The sequence below is a fragment of the Labeo rohita genome, chromosome 22 (genome assembly GCF_022985175.1).
Source record: "Labeo rohita strain BAU-BD-2019 chromosome 22, IGBB_LRoh.1.0, whole genome shotgun sequence".
Taxonomy (NCBI): domain Eukaryota; kingdom Metazoa; phylum Chordata; class Actinopteri; order Cypriniformes; family Cyprinidae; genus Labeo; species Labeo rohita.
In genome coordinates, this window is record NC_066890.1 from 26682409 (window position 1) to 26700341 (window position 17933).

The following is a 17933-nucleotide window of genomic DNA, read 5'->3' on the forward strand; positions in this document are numbered from 1 at the left end:
TTTTATTTATTTATTTTATTCATTTTTATTTTTTTGCACAATTGCCCATTTTTTTCTTTTGCATAAAAAAAAGACCAAACCTTTAATTAAAATGTAATTATTAAAAAACAATTACAAATCGCCAACAAGATCATATTAAACTAAAATCTAAAACGAATAATGTCTGATCTCAGATCAGCACATAAGGCCGTGTCCATCCATATAATAGTCATGCACTTTTTGAGGTGCTGTAGCTTAAAGCGTATATATTCTCTATTAGCAACGCTGTCTGATGCAACAGCACATCAATGGGGATAAAATAATCTTCTGCCTTCTCTGGACCCTCAAATCTCCAACCGAGATTCCTTTCATTACATTTTAATCGTATGCTGCTGGCTTGCCGCTTTTGACCCTGCACTACGCGCCTTTAATAAGTGCCGACTTCGCCCCTGGACCGAGGAAAAGTGCTAAAGGGGTAGCTCTTCCAGAGTTTCAAATTGACACAGGGCATTACATTTTCACTTGAAACGAGCCGAGCAGAGCGGGAGGTGGTTGATTTCTCTTCTTTAGCCCTCGTCTTCCTTTTCTTTTCGCGGCTTCTTGCGCTGACCCTTAGGTGGTAAGAAGCTAATATTCGGTGTGCTGGCACAGAGGTTATTTCTTTCCCGTGCAAACACGCCGTCTGTGTGAGACTGCTTAAGGAAATGTAGCAGGTGATGTATTGATCCTCTGCCCACTTAAAGAACTGACAAGTGCGTGACAGGACCGCTGGGACGAGACACGGGGCATTGTGGATACACAACCTCCACGCTAACCACCCGAAGCCTTCTAACACCAACTTTACTAAGCCTGTGGACACTGGAAACCAGAGTTTTATAGTGCGAACAAACAAAAATTGCCCTTTGAGACAAAAATAGTGAAATGTAAATGCGGGAGAATTGTGTACAATTCCTAATATTCCAGCTTATAGGATTAGTTCCCAATCATTTACTCTCCCCTATATCATCCAAGACGTTCATGTCTACGTTCAGGTCTATGTCATCCAAGGCTTTTGAGGAAAGCATTCCATTTTTCTCCATGTAGTGCACTTCAATGGGGACCAGCGTTTCAATGCAGCTTCAAAGGGCTCCATGAAGAACCCTGAACATCCATGGAACCTTTCAAATGCAGAAAAGGTTCTTTGTAGCCAAGAAAGGTTCTTTAGATTTTTAAAATGTTCTTCAAAATTGTTCTTTTAGGAACTGTTCACTGAAAGGTTTTTTGGGGAACCAAAAATTATTCTTCTATGGCGTCACTGCAAAAACACCCCTTTGGAACGTTTATTTTTAAGAGTGCAGCCTACCTTTTTGATCCGAACAAAAAATGTGAGACCTTTCCAACGTGATTACATAATACGTGAAGACCAAGACACGCATTCCAGAGCTAGTGCAAGATGAGCATTTGTGGTTAAAAAGAATATAAACTTGCATCTTTTTTTTTAAAAAAAAATGGCCAATCATTATGCTAGATAAGACCCTTATTCCTTGGCTAGGATCGTGTAGAGCCCTTTGAAGCTGCATTGAGACTGCAATTTGGACCTTCAACCCACTGATCACCATTGAAGTCCACTATATGGAGAAAGATCCTGGAATTTCCTGGACTTCAATTGGGATCAGCGGGTTGAAGGTCCAAATTGGAGTTTCAATGCAGCTTCAAAGGCCTCTAAACGATCCCACACAAATGCTTGTCTTACACTAGCTCTGCGCCATGTGTTTTGGACTTCACTCATTATGTAATCACGATTGAAAAGTAATGCACGGTTAGTTCTTTGTCTGTGTACTCTGGTTCAAAAAGGTAGGGTAGAGGCGAGAAACTCAAATCTCATTTTCTCCTCCAACTTTAAAATCGTCTGACATAAGGGGCGTTTGACTTTCTTTGCACATTCGCTTTGTAAACACTGGGTTCTTTCACTTATGTCACACGTGACCTTTCCAACAAGACTATGTAATGGGTCAAGTTAAGCTAGTTCAAGATTAGTATTTGTGGTTAAAAACTAAATTTTTTAGATTGTTTCAGTAGACAAAATCTTTATTCCTTGGCTGGGATTGTGTAGAGCCCTTTGAAGCTGCACTGAAACTGCAATTTGGACCTTCAACCCGTTGATCCCCACTGAAATCCACTATATGGACAAAAATCTTGGAGTTTCCTTGACATCAATGGGGACCAACGGGACGAATGTCCGAACTACAGTTTCAAAAAGGTAGGGTAGATGCAAGAAACTCAATTTTCTCCTCCAACTTCAAAATCAATCGACATTGTTGTTTCACATGTTTTTGTAAAGGGCGTTTGACTTTCTTTGCACGTTCGCTTTGTAAACACTGGGTTGGTACCTCCGCCTACGTCAAGCGTGACCTTTCCAACGTGACTACGTAATTCGTAAAGTCGAGCTAGAGCACGACAAGCATCTGTGGTTTAAATGTATATAAATTTCAAATTTTTTTTAGATTGTTTTGCTAGATAAGATGCTTGTTCCTCATCTGGGATCGTGTAGAGCCCTTTGAAGCTGCACTGAAACCGCAGTTTGGACCTTTGACCCGTTGATCCCCATTGAAATTCACTAAATGGACAAAAATCCTGGAATTTCCTCGACATCAATGGGGACCAATGGGATGAAGGTCCAAACTACAGTTTCAAAAAGGTAGGGTATGGTCGAGAAGCTCAAATCTAGTTTTCTAATCGTACAACATCATTGTTTTACATGCTTTTGTAAAGGGCGTTTGACTTTTATATGTATAGAAATTACTTTTTTTTTTTTAGATTGTTTTGCTAGACAAGACCCTTATTCCTCGTCTGGGATGGTGTAGAGCTCTTTGAAGCTGCATTGAAACTGCAATTTGGACCACTATATGGACAAAAATACTGGAATTTCCTGGACTTCAATGGGGACACACGGGTTGAAGGTCCAAACTACAGTTTCAAAAAGGTAGGGTAGGGGTGAGAAACTCGAATCTAATTCTCTCCTCCAACTTCAAAATCGTTCGACATCATTGTTTTACATGTTTTTGTAAAGGCCGTTTGACTTTCTTTGCACGTTCGCTTTGTAAACACTGGGTCGGTACTTCTGCCTACATCAAGCGTGACCCCTTCCAACATGAGTCTGTAATGCGTGAAGTTGAGCTTGTGCAAGACAAGCATCTGTAGTTTAAAAGTATATCAATGTCATTTTTTTTTTTTTAGATCGTTTCGCTAGATAAGACCCTTATTCCTCGGCTGGGATTGTGTAGAGCCCTTTGAAGCTGCACTGAAACTTAGACCTCCAACCTTTCGATCCCCATTAAAGTCCACTACATTGAGAAAAATCCTGGATGTTTTCCTCAAAAACCTGACATGTTGACATAGGGGTGAATAAATTATCAAGAGATTCAATCCAATTTAGCTCATTAGCCAATTACGTACTACATACGTGCTAGGAAATTTCCAGGGTGTTCTGAATGGTTCCTATGTGGTTCAACATCAAAAAAGCCCACCCACAAGTCTCTACAACATTTAGGCTATTAAAACTGTGTACAAACAATAAGGTTTCACTTAATTTCGAAAGGAGGATAGATTCTCTGCGATGAATACATTAACGTGACGGGTGAGTGGTTTTTGTTCTTCAGAATACACAACTGATATTCTACTGGGCCAAGCCGAGATTCAGCTACATATGCCCGAGAACCGCAGAGCCAGAAACATCATTAATTGAGTGCCAAGTGGCCTGGGGGATTTTCTGCGTTTAAGCTGTCAACTCCCATTGGACCGCGCGATCGCTCGCTCACTCACTCTAGCTCTCTCTCTCTTTCTCTCAGCTGTGGCTAGAAGCTACATCAAGCGTGTGGAGTCTCTGAGAAACGCAACCACCACCCCCTCACGCTCTCTCTCTCTCTCTCTGTTTCTCCGTCTATCTCTTCCTCCACCTAACCAGGACATCCTCTACAACAAGAAGTTCCTTCCTCCATCTAAAAATCGCAGCTCAGGTTTAAGATACTAAACGATAACGTTTCACAAAATGGTGCAGTTCTTAATTTCGGTTCAGTAGGTGGACCGAAACTGTGGCTGGAGAGGGAAGTAAAACCGACGTGTGACCAACCATCCCGTTCCACATTCAAAGAGGACGTGAGACAGAGGCAAAAAATATCCTTTTATTTTTTGCAAGATGTCACTTTCTGAGTCGGAGACTTCCGACGTATCGCAGACTGTTTCCTACAAGCACCCTCCAGTGTTTCTGGCACCGCCAACAGAAGAAACTGTGAGGAGAACGCTTTTTTCCCTTCTCAAAGCCCTAAGGTCAGGGTAATCAAGCGCCACGGGCAACAGCGTGGCCTTAGCGAGGGAGTTTCGACTAGCCTGACGCAAAGGCCAGCTAACTGCGCCCGGCCCTCACATTACCCGCTCTCTAGAGATCCGAACTGAAGGAAAATCTCCAAAATGAGACGAGTAAAGGATACCCCATGAGCAAGGAGACGAAGTTCTCCTCAATCACGGCTTATCTTGCACATGCCCTCCATGTTAAAGCTTCAAAATCGCACCGGCGCTCTTCGTGCTCCTTGATGATGCTCCGCTGGCTGGCCTTCCCCCCGGGCTGCTGGTGCGTGTCCTGCAGAGGAGGGGGGCGAGGCTGGGGGGAAAGGCTACCAATCATGAAGTGTCAGGCTTGGGGCATATGATTGTACACTGTGTCAAAGCTAGACAAATATTTGCCCCGCGAGGCTCGGGGGACGCAGTTTCTCGCTTTGTTACATGAGCTGTAGCTTCACTCAGCATGCCGGTTCGCCGCCTAACTAAGGAGATGGAGGGCCGGGTGACATCTGGAGGCTCCTGTGAAACTCTCCAACATCCATCAGGTCAAACACACTCCGCTGGTGGCTCGGAATGTGATGTTAGCGCTGCGCTATTCCCGTCGGAATACAAAGCAGTGCTGGAGAGATGTGTAAATCGCAAGGATGGGCATGATAAGGTCAAGGTTAAAGGCTAAATTTGAGATGGATAAACAAGGCAATATGATTATCTCCTAAATGCAGAATATTAGGTCCTGCTTAACCCCAAATCTGGTTTATCACGACCTTTGATGGTTTTCTTGTTTTTATTAAACGGTGATATGATAGACATAAATATTCAATAAATACATTAATTCATTAGAGCTGAAATGTAGAAAACAGCAACATTAGCATAGAATTTCACTGATCTGTGGCCACTGGAAATTGGCTAATATGCAGCAATTTAGAAAACGGCTCACCCGATCACATTTTAGACCAGAAACTATGTAGGAATAGCTTACTGACATGTTTAGTCCTATTTATTCATCTTCTTCATCATTTCCTATCCATAAAATTAACCTAACTGAAATGATTATGTAATTATACTACTACTATTACCACTAATTTAATTTGAGATTACTTTTTATTTTTATTTATATATTTTTTAAAATTTTACTTTTATTTAAAAAGTGGAATAAGCATTTGATTTTAAATGAATAAATATAATACAATACAATATAATACAATATAATATAATATAATATAATATAATATAATATAATATAATATAATATAATATAATATAATATAATATAATATAATATAAAACACCATTTAAATAATAATAATAATAATAAAGTGTATCAATATTAATAATAACAATAACAAGTATAAGTACGTAATAAAAATAACAACAACAATAATATTAATAATAATAATAATAATAATAATAATAATAAAATAATTTAATTTAAGTTCAGTAATAATTTTATTTTACTTAAAAAGAAAGCTAAGTGGAATAATTATTTGATTTTAAATGAATGAATGAATATAATAACATTATATAATATTATATATAATATATAAATATAATACAATTTAAAAATAATAATAATAATAATAATTGAATTTGAGAATAATTATTTTATTTTACTTTTAATAAAAAAGGACGCTAAGTGGAATAATTATTTTATTTTAAATTATATATATATATATATATATATATATATATATATATATATATATATATATATATAATGTAATATACCATTTAAATAATAATAATCATAAAAAAAGTATATTATATTTTCATAAGTATATTTATTTTACTTTATAAAAAGGAAGCTAAATGGAATAATTATTTGATTTTAAGTGAATAATATAATAAATACAATATAATAAAAGAATACAATTTAAATAATAATAATAATAATAATAATAATAATAATAATAATAATAATAATAATAATAATAAAAATTAATTTGAGATTATTTTATTTTACCTTTAATAAAGAGAAAGCCAAGTGGAATAATAATTTTATTTTATTTTATTTAAAAAATTAATATAATATAATATAATATAATATAATATTTAAATTAAAAAATAAAATAATAAAATAAAATAATAAAATAAAATAATAATAATAATAATAATAATAATAATAATAATAATAATAATAATAATAATAATAATAATGTACAAAATGAACACATTAAATAAGCTTGTTTAATATATTAACAATATTTTAAATTATTTATTTAATTTCTTAAATTATTATATTGCTCATCTTTTGCCTTTGGACAGTATGGTGGAGAACTCACAGGAGATTGACTGATTATTTATTACATTATTTTACATAATTTTATTTTATTTTATTTTGTTTTTAACAATGTATTGACACTTCTTCTTCTCTCCATTACGTAATTTCCGGTTCTCTTTTGGCCGTGACTTTTAATAAAAAGAAAGAAAAAATGAATTAATAACATAATAAATTAATGAATAATATAATATAATATAATATAATATAATATAATATAATATAACTTGTGTGCTACACTCTTATCTAGCCAAAATCATGATAAAATTTATCAAAATATATGTATGATGCACAAATACTGTGAAAATCTTTCAAGTTTTCTACAAGCACAGATTCCACGTGGGGCTAATAACCATAACTGCACCTGTTAACAAAAAGCAGCATTAATGCATGCTGCACACTGCTCTGAAGCATCAAGAAAGAAAGTGATTTGAGATTTCTCAGAGTTGCTCAATAATTACAGATGAAGCTTCCCGTCGAGATCATACGACGACCACAAACCGACGAGCACACGAGACTATAAAGGGTTCACGGCACAATGACACATCCACTGCACAGAAACGTAAAAGACAAAAACAGCTAATCTCTCCAGTTATTAACAAGCTGCTGCTCCCTAACCCGCCATCAATGAAAACACACAAAGCGCCTCATAGCAAATCCTTTCAAATATCGTCAAATAAAGACGAGTTTCTACAGCAAGCACAGTAACACAGAATAACCCGCATATGCATATCAGTTTACTTCCTTTCATTTTTCCCTTTAAACTGACATCCGGAAGGAGATCTGAGAGACACCGGAGCTAAAGTGTCGCTTTTCCATCTGTCTGCTTCATTTGCAAAAAATGGCCTCCTTGTGATTCAGATATATACGGCGCGCGAGCCGCTCCACATGGCAGCTGTAGGTGACCGCGGCCTCGGCGAGTCTCTGGGGCCGAGGGATCGCACTTCATATTTCGCCGCCCTCTGTGCCAGCCTCCAGTCTGTTCGCCCCTCATTTAGAGTCCCTATTCGAGCAGAGCGGCTAGTGGAAGAGAGGAGGATAAAAAATCAATTCATATTTCCATAATCCACAGTCCTGTCTGTCTCAGTCTCTTCCCTCGCCCTCTCTCTCTCTCTCGCGAACGCTCCCCTGGGGTAAAGTAACCCCTCCACCCCAAACTACGGCCTACAACTGTCATTACGCGCCGCAACAATAAGAGGATAAACAAAGGAGGCCTGTAGAGATCGGAGCTGCTGCTGCCATATGCTGGCTAACTTGGGGGAAAAAAGGGATTTCGCCGGCTAGAGAGGGAGCAGCCGTACAAAGACGCGAAAAGAGCCTAATCCTGGTAATGAGGCGACTCAATAAGAGCCTTTATGTCGACGTGGAAAAGGCGATCCATCTGTACACATCTTAAACCAGAAACGATCTTGTCACCAAACAAGAACTGGCGTGGTGGAGTTTTCTTAGTCTTTTTATTTAAATCACACTTCTCCTAGACCAAAAAGAGTTTCTGAAGCTTTGCTGCAAAAGCCTGACGAAGAGCAAAGTGCACACGAAAGCCAAAGACGGTCACGTCTCCTTCTCGGTTTAGTTCGTAATGAAGCGGCCAATTTGCTTTGCGCGAGAGAAGAGGCTTGCACATGTAGACCTTCAGGCCGAGCGAGCAGAAAAAAGTGTGAAAACCGCAGCGTTGCACTTTGACCAAGGATCAGACCCAGTTCTCCTTGTGCAGAGAGAGAACACGCATGACCTGAACTACAACTCTAGCTCCAGCCAACCACACCAATGCATTTCAATTCTTCTTTTACGGTTCATAACTTGACACGTTCTGCAACGCCTACTTGGAAGAAGTGCAATTAAGAGGGAAATAAAATGATACATTAAAACAATTGTCAGGTTTTCAGTGCACTTGTAATTAGTGCTCAATTGATTTTAATGCTCATAGCTAGAGAGCAGAAAAGATATAATGTAATATGTAATACTGTGACGAAATGTACACGTTTTAAATAATTTAACTGATATTTTAAAGATTATATGTAATAATATATGCAATATATAAAATATAAGATTCTAAATAATATATGAAATACGGAATATATATGAAATATAAAATACATCAATATTTATAGCTGATATAGATCCCCTGTTTTATTAAATATATATAAGATATGTATTGATATATATTAAATTGTATATTAAAGACATTAAAAAAATGTAATAACAGCAAGTACGTGCTCAGATTCTGAATTTAACTGAATACATTTTAAATAAATATTTCTATATATAATATTAACATTTACAAATTTATAATATAATATAAACACTTACAACGTAACATTTATTTAATATTACTTTTTTGAAAAATATGTAATTACAGCAGAAAGTATGTGCCCAGCTGCTGAATTTAAATGCACACATTAATGAAATATATATTATAAATGTACAACTTTATATGACATCTTTATTAATAGATATATTATATATATATATTTAATTATATATTACAAAATATAATACAATGTGAGAAGTATGCACTGAATGTATAATTTTGTATAACGTATAAATTATACGTTATACAAAATTATCACATTTATACATTATAAATATTAAATTTTTATTAATACATATTAATAAAGTTGCTTAATTTAAATGCACATTCTAAATAAATAAACAATTAAATGCATTAGTAATAATTATGTAATAAATTTAAATACATTTAAATAAATAAAATTAAATTATGTATATAAATATATAATTAAATAATTTAATTTTGTAATAAATGTAAAAAAAAAACTAAAAAAATATATATATATATATAATTTGTTAATACATAATTTAACTAATAAATGTAAATAAATTATAATTATATACTATTATATATTATTCTACAATAAAATATTTTAAATAAATATATGAATAATATTAAAAAACAAAAACATCTAAAAAAAAAAAACATTAAAAACACATACATACATATATACAATTTATTCTAGTAATAATAAATAATTTAAAAAAATGAATAAATAATACATTTTTTAATTCCATCCATCTTTACAATTTGGATTTAAACATTTAAATTACTTGAATAAATATATATATATATATATATATATATATATATATATATATATATATATATATATATAATATATATATATAAATGTAATTAATATTATATATATATATATATATAAATTTTCAGTAGAAATTTCAATGAGAACATTTTTAAACGAGTGCAGTGAAGGCATGAGTGAATACATATTAAATATATTATTAAATTATGAATTATTTAAAATAATAAATACTATGTAAGAAGTATGTGCTCAGCTGCTGACTTTAAATGCCCATATTTTAAATAACAAATAAATAATTACATTTATTAATAATAATTAAATTATTTGAATACTAAATGTTAACAAATGTGATTTAATATTATTTTAAAATAATTATTTGCACCATTTCATACATTAAAAATATTTACAAACATCATCCATCCATCTTTACATGGAAAATTTAATTACTTTAATTACAGAACAAATATGTACTCATAACTGCTGAATTTATATCACTACATTTTATATAATATTTAAATAGTGAAACATGTATATATTATATATTACCGTACTATAAATATATTTATTTTCAACATTTAATTTTTAATACATTTATTTTAAAATACATAAACCTTTAGATAAAATATGAACAATCATTTATTTATTCAGAAAAGATTTTAAAAATAAAACAATTTGATGTGATAATCTTAAAACTTATTGATTAATGAATCAGTCTCTCAGTACTCATAATCACACTTGCAAATCATTCGTTACTAGTGCTATATAGTACCAACTCGCGAGTGACACACAGCTGCACCGGTGTGAGATACAGCGGTGGGCGTACGAAGCCGCTCCATCCGCACCCATTCACATCACAGCCAGCTGATAATTACTAGAACAACGCTTATTGAAGACCTGCTCACCGCTTTTCATTATCAGCAACATCACACCGCACAGAACAGAGACAGAGAGGGAGATCGAGAAAAGGAAGGAAGAGAAGAAGGAGGGAGGCCTTTAGGAGCAGGAGGGGTCGTGGATGTGGTGCTGGTGGGGGAGGATGGGGGGTATGGAGAGAAAAGAAAAAAAAAAAAAAAAAAAGTTCCTCTGTCTCCAACCTGGTCTCCAAAGTCCTGAGGGAACTTCCACAGCACTGTCGGATCTGTAAGAAATTGACAGACAGCATTAATCAGCAACCACGCACCGTTCAGAACACATACATATTAATGAAGGGGGTGGGGGCAAGGGTGGATTCTCCTATGTGTCGGCACACCGCGGCAACGAGCGCAGGCATGGAACGTTCTGCATATGCAAATGTCATCCGGTTAGATAGAGGCCTTTAGAAACACACAGAGACACAGACAATACTCGACTACCTGCAGAAACAGCAGATGTGTGGCGCTGCATTAATATTTCACACCTAAATTTGTTCAAGGAAAGCCTTCACTGCAGTCGTTTAAAAATATAATGTTCACATTGAAATTGATACTGAAAATATATATATTTTTAATATTAATGAATTACATTAAATATATTAATTACACGTTATATCGTTTTGTTTTTAATTTTCTTTATATATATATATATATATATATATATATATATATATATTCTTTATATGTCTGTGTGTGTGTGTGTGTGCTTTAGGGTAGATTTTAAATATTTCTAATTATTATTTATTATCATTAGATATGTAATGTATATTTAGAAATAAAACTAATACAAATATTTTTATTTGTTTTATATGTATAAAATAATAATACATTTTATTTGTTTCATTTGTGTATAATAATAGTAACATATAATACATTTTATTTGTTTTATAATAATAATAATAATAATAATAATAATAATAATAATAATAATAATAAATCTAATTATTGTTTATTTTTATTCAATATGTAATGTATATTTAGAAATAAAACTAATACAAATATTAGCAGTAGTAGTTTTTTAATTATTATTATTAAAACAAATACAGAGTAAGTACATTTTATATAATAACAATAATAATAATAATAATAATAATAATAATAATAACAACAACACGTACATAATTTTAGTTTTAAATAATAATAATAATAATAATAATAATAATAATAATAACAACAATAATAATAATATAATAACAACACGTACATAATTTTAGTTTTAAACAACAACAACAACAACAACAACAACAACAACAACAACAACAACAACAACAACAATAATAATAATAATAATAATAATAATAATAATAATAATGTATAATTTATTTATATTTGTTTTAGATATGTATTTTCCATGAATACACTTTAATAACTAGGATTAATAAAGGTACATTAAAAATTACAATAATTTTATGTATTCAATGTAGGGATCAAATTCATGAATTATAAACATTAATCATTTATTTTTATTAATTTATTATTATTGTTATGTTATTTAATATATTTTTAGATAAAATAATAAATACAAATGTATTATTATCATTAATATATTACATATTATCAATAATAATAATAATAATAATAATAATAATAATAATAAAAATAACAACAACAACAACAACAACAGTAGTAGTAGTAGTAGTAGTAGTGGTAATGTATCATTTATTTTTATTTGTTTTATATAATAATAACAGTTTATTTGTTTTATATATGTATTATGTAAATCCATGAAAACACTTTTCAGTAACTAGGATTAATAAAGTTTAATTTATTAATCCTAGTTCCAATAATTTTATGTCTTCAATCCAGGGGAAAGATTCATTAATTTTTATTATTATATATTATATATTAATCATTTATTTTATTAGATATGTAATTGAATATATTTATATCTAAAATAAAAATTGAAAATTATTATTATTATTATTATTATTATTATTATTTATTTATTTATTTTTATATTACAGTCTTTATAATATCATTTTTATACTAAAAAAGGAATATACAAATTATATTTAATATAATATTTAACACAATTATTTTACAAATATATATTACAATATTAGTAATAAGACATTTTATTTATTTAATTAAATCTAAATTACTCCAGTTCTCTTTCTTTTGGCTAAAAGCTACAGATGAGCACAGCAGCTCAACGTGTCCGAGCATGCGCACTACCCAGGGTTTCTTACGGACTGAACATAACTCAATATCATGACAGCAGTTTTTAATATAGTTTTAAACAGCTCAATACTATTTTGATGTTTGGTAAAATGCCACGATCTGACATAAATAAGTGTGTGCAGACTTTAAAAAATGACACGCCTTGTGACACATAATAAGGCAGAACTCCAGACGCCTCCGCTATGACTCACTCTAAAAAGATTAGCTTGGACCACAAAACAACAACTCAATGTCTACTGAAGGTCAATGAGAGGACCCTGAAACCAGACAATGAGTTTAGCGCACAGACAAAAACAAAGAGTCTCATATGTGGTGTGCAAGGTACGGCTGATCTAACACCTCCATGTTACGACAATAGAGGTGGGAACTTTTGCACACTTTGATGCAATTGCAATTCGTGCTATAGACGTTAAACAAAAATTCACTACTTGCAACGTTTTTTGCTTGATGACATGGGGGTAAGCACGTTTTCAGGAAATTTTTATTCTGGAAGAACTAATTCTTTTCTTAACTTTATTCTGAGGTGACAAAAATAGAAGATAAAAAGAAGCAGCTAAGAAGAATTTTATTTTTAAGAATGATTCACAATAACTCCTAAATAACTATGAAAGTTTCCCTAAATAACTAAGTGAAATATTTGGCAACCGCAAAACAAAAGTGGCAAACAGCTATCATTCTGTTCTGTCTTCCTCTTAAGGTGAGGTGGTATTTATAGTATGACTGACCCTGCATCACCGGACTGTTACAGGAAGTTCAAATATCCTGTTTGATGAAAGTTAAACACGCTCTCCAAAGAGATCAGATGATCATACAGAACTAGTTCATCAACTATGACGCAGGACTCAACGTGTGTGGTCGTATTTACAATTGCTCAGCAAAATTTCACAGGCGAATCCAGTCAACAGACATCATGCGACTGGGAGTTTTGCATAAGGGTGAAAGATTTCCCCATGCACATTTTGCTCATTTTCAAGTTGGTCAAGCAAACATGAGCACTGACAACCATAAAGTGGCTTGGTTTGAAAGAGACTTCTGTGCTACACTGTTGATAATGAACTTTTTGGTTGCGAAATGTGACCCTGGACCACAAAACAAGTCTTAAGTAGCACGGGTATATTTGTAGCAATAGCCAAAAATATATAACGTATGGGTGAAAATGATCAATTTTTCTTTTATGCCGAAATTCATTAGGATATTAAGTAAAGATCATGTTCCTTGAAAATAATTTGTAAATCTCCTACCGTAAATATATCAAAACTTAATTAGTAATATGCATTGCTAAGAACTTTATTTGGACAACTTTAAAGGTGATTTTCTCAATATTTAGATTTTTTTGCACCCTCAGATTGCAGATTTTCAAATAGTTGTATCCTAACAAACCATACATCATGGAAAGCTAATTTATTTAGCTTTCAGATAATGTTTGTGTGACCCTTAAGACTAGTTTCGTGGTCCAGGGTCACAAATTTTCACAAAAACTTCACTTATGTGGTCACACCTTAAGACTATGTAGACTAAATCAACTAAAAATATGTTTAAAGCAAACATACAAAGCGGCAGAATAAAAAAAAAATTAAAAAGTGGGACTACCTGGCAACCACTTTGAAAACCCTAGCACCATATAAACTGCAAAGCAACGCCCTGATAGCCAGTCTAGGGCCAAGTAAAAACTATAAAGTTTCAGGAATGACAACCACATTTACATACAAGAGTAAATCCCCTAAATTACTATTTTGTTGACGTACGGACATAACGAAATTGATACTATGGCAACCATAGCAGCGTTCTGGCACACAGTAAAAAGTTTTCACCAGTTTCAACTTGAAAACTTAAGTTTAGCAGCTGCCTTAAAATTTTAAATTGCATCAACTTAAAATTTCATTGCGATGAGTTAAAATGACTAAGTTGATTTAACGTTAAATTTTAAGGCAGCTGCTGAACTTAAGGTTTAAAGTTGAAACTGGTAAAACTTTTTACAGTGCATCAGGGTTGTGCCAATAGTATCATGTATCGACGACAGTCAGAGATATCGCCTGTTCCTGATGCCTTTGATGACAGCAAGACAATTATTACAGTGGGTACGGAAAGTATTCAGACCCCCTTAAATTTTTCACTCTTTGTTATATTGCAGCCATTTGCTGAAATCATTTAAGTTCTTTTTTTTTTCCTCATTAATGTACACACAGCACCCCATATTGACAGAAAAACAGAATTGTTGACATTTTTGCAGATTTATTAAAAAAGAAAAACTGAAATATCACATGGTCCTAAGTATTCAGACCCTTTGCTGTGACACTCATATATTTAACTCAGGTGCTGTCCATTTCTTCTGATCATCCTTGAGATGGTTCTACACCTTCATTTGAGTCCAGCTGTGTTTGATTATACTGATTGGACTTGATTAGGAAAGCCACACACCTGTCTATATAAGACCTTACAGCTCACAGTGCATGTCAGAGCAAATGAGAATCATGAGGTCAAAGGAACTGCCTGAAGAGCTCAGAGACAGAATTGTGGCAAGGCACAGATCTGGCCAAGGTTACAAAAACATTTCTGCTGCACTTAAGGTTCCTAAAAGCACAGTGGCCTCCATAATCCTTAAATGGAAGACGTTTGGGACGACCAGAACCCTTCCTAGAGCAAACTGAGCTATCGGGGGAGAAGAGCCTTGGTGAGAGAGGTAAAGAAGAACCCAAAGATCACTGTGGCTGAACTCCAGAGATGCAGTCGGGAGATGGGAGAAGGTTGTAGAAAGTCAACCATCACTGCAGCCCTCCACCAGTCGGGGCTTTATGGCAGAGTGGCCCGACGGAAGCCTCTCCTCAGTGCAAGACACATGAAAGGCCACATGGAGTTTGCTAAAAAACACCTGAAGGACTCCAAGATGGTGAGAAATAAGATTCTCTGGTCTGATGAGACCAAGATAGAACTTTTTGGCCTTAATTCTAAGCGGTTTGTGTGAAGAAAACCAGGCACTGCTCATCACCTGTCCAATACAGTCCCAACAGTGAAGCATGGTGGCGGCAGCATCATGCTGTGGGGGTGTTTTTCAGCTGCAGGGGCAGGACGACTGGTTGCAATCGAGGGAAAGATGAATGCGGCCAAGTACAGGGATATCCTGGATGAAAACCTTATGCAGAGTGCTCAGGACCTCAAACTGGGCCGAAGGTTTACCTTCCAACAAGACAATGACCCTAAGCACACAGCTAAAATTACGAAGGAATGGCTTCACAACAACTCCATGACTGTTCTTGAATGGCCCAGCCAGAGCCCTGACTTAAACCCAATTGAGCATCTCTGGAGAGACTTAAAAATGGCTGTCCACCAACGTTTACCATCCAACCTGACAGAACTGGAGAGGATCTGCAAGGAGGAATGGCAGAGGATCCCCAAATCCAGAAGCAAAGTAAATGTGGGTGGGTCCTCCCCCCTAAAAAATTACTGGAGTATAAGCCATTTTCTGTAGTCTGGTGCCTTTTATTATGTATATTACCTTACATTCTCACTAACGTGACAACATTCCAAAAGACGGCTGTTTAAACACGTTTCCAGTGGCGTAACTGGTAAAGCGAGTAACTAGTGTTTTTTTTTTTTTGATGCAAACGACCCGAGTTTGCATCCGCCTACTGCCGAAATCATATTCTTTGCCTTTTCACATCTCATTTTACTTCGGAAAGGCATTTGTTTTCAATAAAATTGAAAAGTTTGAATAAAGTATCGGGTAGGGTTAGGTGTATCTGAGCAGCAGATACGCTCAGATGCTTTGTTTACTTTGATATGTTACAGCAGTGCAGCACGCGCGAATATTCCCTAAACACACCCAATAAAGACAGCGATGTGGTCAGGACCGTGGCGCCCGCTTCCTTTGAAATATGTTTGATGATTGCACCTGATGCGCCCATGCCTGCTCCTTCCACTCCTCCACCCCAGATGCTGCCTGTTCATACGCGTGAGCATAGAGCTTGATCTATTAGCGCATTCGTCATGTGGAATGGATTTGACTGATGGCGCTCTAAAAAGTGCGCAAACATATTCGCAGAATTAGAGGCGGTAAAAGTGGGTGGGTCTGATATCATTGGTCTTCAATAATGGGTGGGTCCTGTCACACCCACATTCAATGGTTCCGACGCCCATGACTAGGCGCCTAATTTTAATCAATGCAGTGCAGAGAGACGCATCTGGGGAGCTTCAGAAACTTGCCGCAAGGTGGCTGGTATAAACACAAAGACACAAATCATGGTGAGCGGGACGGGGTGTTTCGGGTGGGAAGCATGCAATCTGTAATTACGTGCAGTTGCTGATGCTCACGAAAGTGTGCAATCACTTTCTTATGCCCGCTGTTTTTCGGGTTTTACTTTCACTTTCAAAATCAATCCCGTTCAGCAAGGATTGGAGAGAATGGAAAAGGTGGGAACAGTAACTTGTTTTGGAGGGAACGCCCCTCTTTGCACCGCAGACGTGTGCAATGTAAATAAGGGGTAAGAAATGTATTAATCATACAGTGATGTAACTATTGTTCCACTTATGGTACCAGAGTGTTTTATAAAGTGCATAAACTCACGCTAGACTATAGTAGTCAACATTTGAAGTGGATCAAAAAAGTTAATCAAAATTGTCCAAAGACAAAAATGGCTATTGTTGTGTTTTCAGGACAACTTTGATGAAAGGGTTAGATCCACTTCAAATGTTGACTACTGTAGGCTAGGCTAATCAGTGATGTTCTTTGACGTAAATGTTCTTTGCTCATTTTCTGTAGCTGCTTTTTGAATAACTAAGAAAATCTAAGCATTAGTAACTTGCAATGTTTCTATTAAGTTGTTAAATACAAATTAAATCATATTGAAAACATTAGGCTGCTTTTAGCCTTACGCTGGTGTTGGTTCATTTGCCGGCAATGAAACTTAGCAAGTAAATAATTAAATAAAGTAGCACGATAATATAGTGTATTTGCGATCTCACAGGTTGATGACAGGAGGATATAAAAATTGAGCACTATTTTTGACCCAAGTAACATTACAGCCAAATGCTTGCTATGTTTAGATTTTAACTACATCAACACAGCCATCGTATTTTGTTTATGTTTGGAAGGCTACTTCACAAAACACACTCTTTAAGGGTTGCCATGTCCACTTCTTAAAAGCGATGCTTACTATGCATTTTGAGTGGCTTTGTAGGTGCAAACTGCAATACTTTGTATATTTGCATGTAGCTTAT

At 34.4% G+C, this 17933-nt stretch overlaps 1 protein-coding gene across 2 annotated transcripts in view; it reads right to left on the reverse strand.

The window, feature by feature from the left end:
• Positions 1 to 17933, reverse strand: part of dennd1b (DENN/MADD domain containing 1B) — a 147225-nt gene that overhangs the window by 95891 nt on the left and 33401 nt on the right. For both annotated transcript variants that reach the window (XM_051094710.1, XM_051094711.1), the window contains exon 3: positions 10722 to 10765. In XM_051094710.1, coding sequence (XP_050950667.1) covers positions 10722 to 10765 — 44 coding nt within the window. The remainder of the gene's footprint in view (positions 1 to 10721; positions 10766 to 17933) is intronic.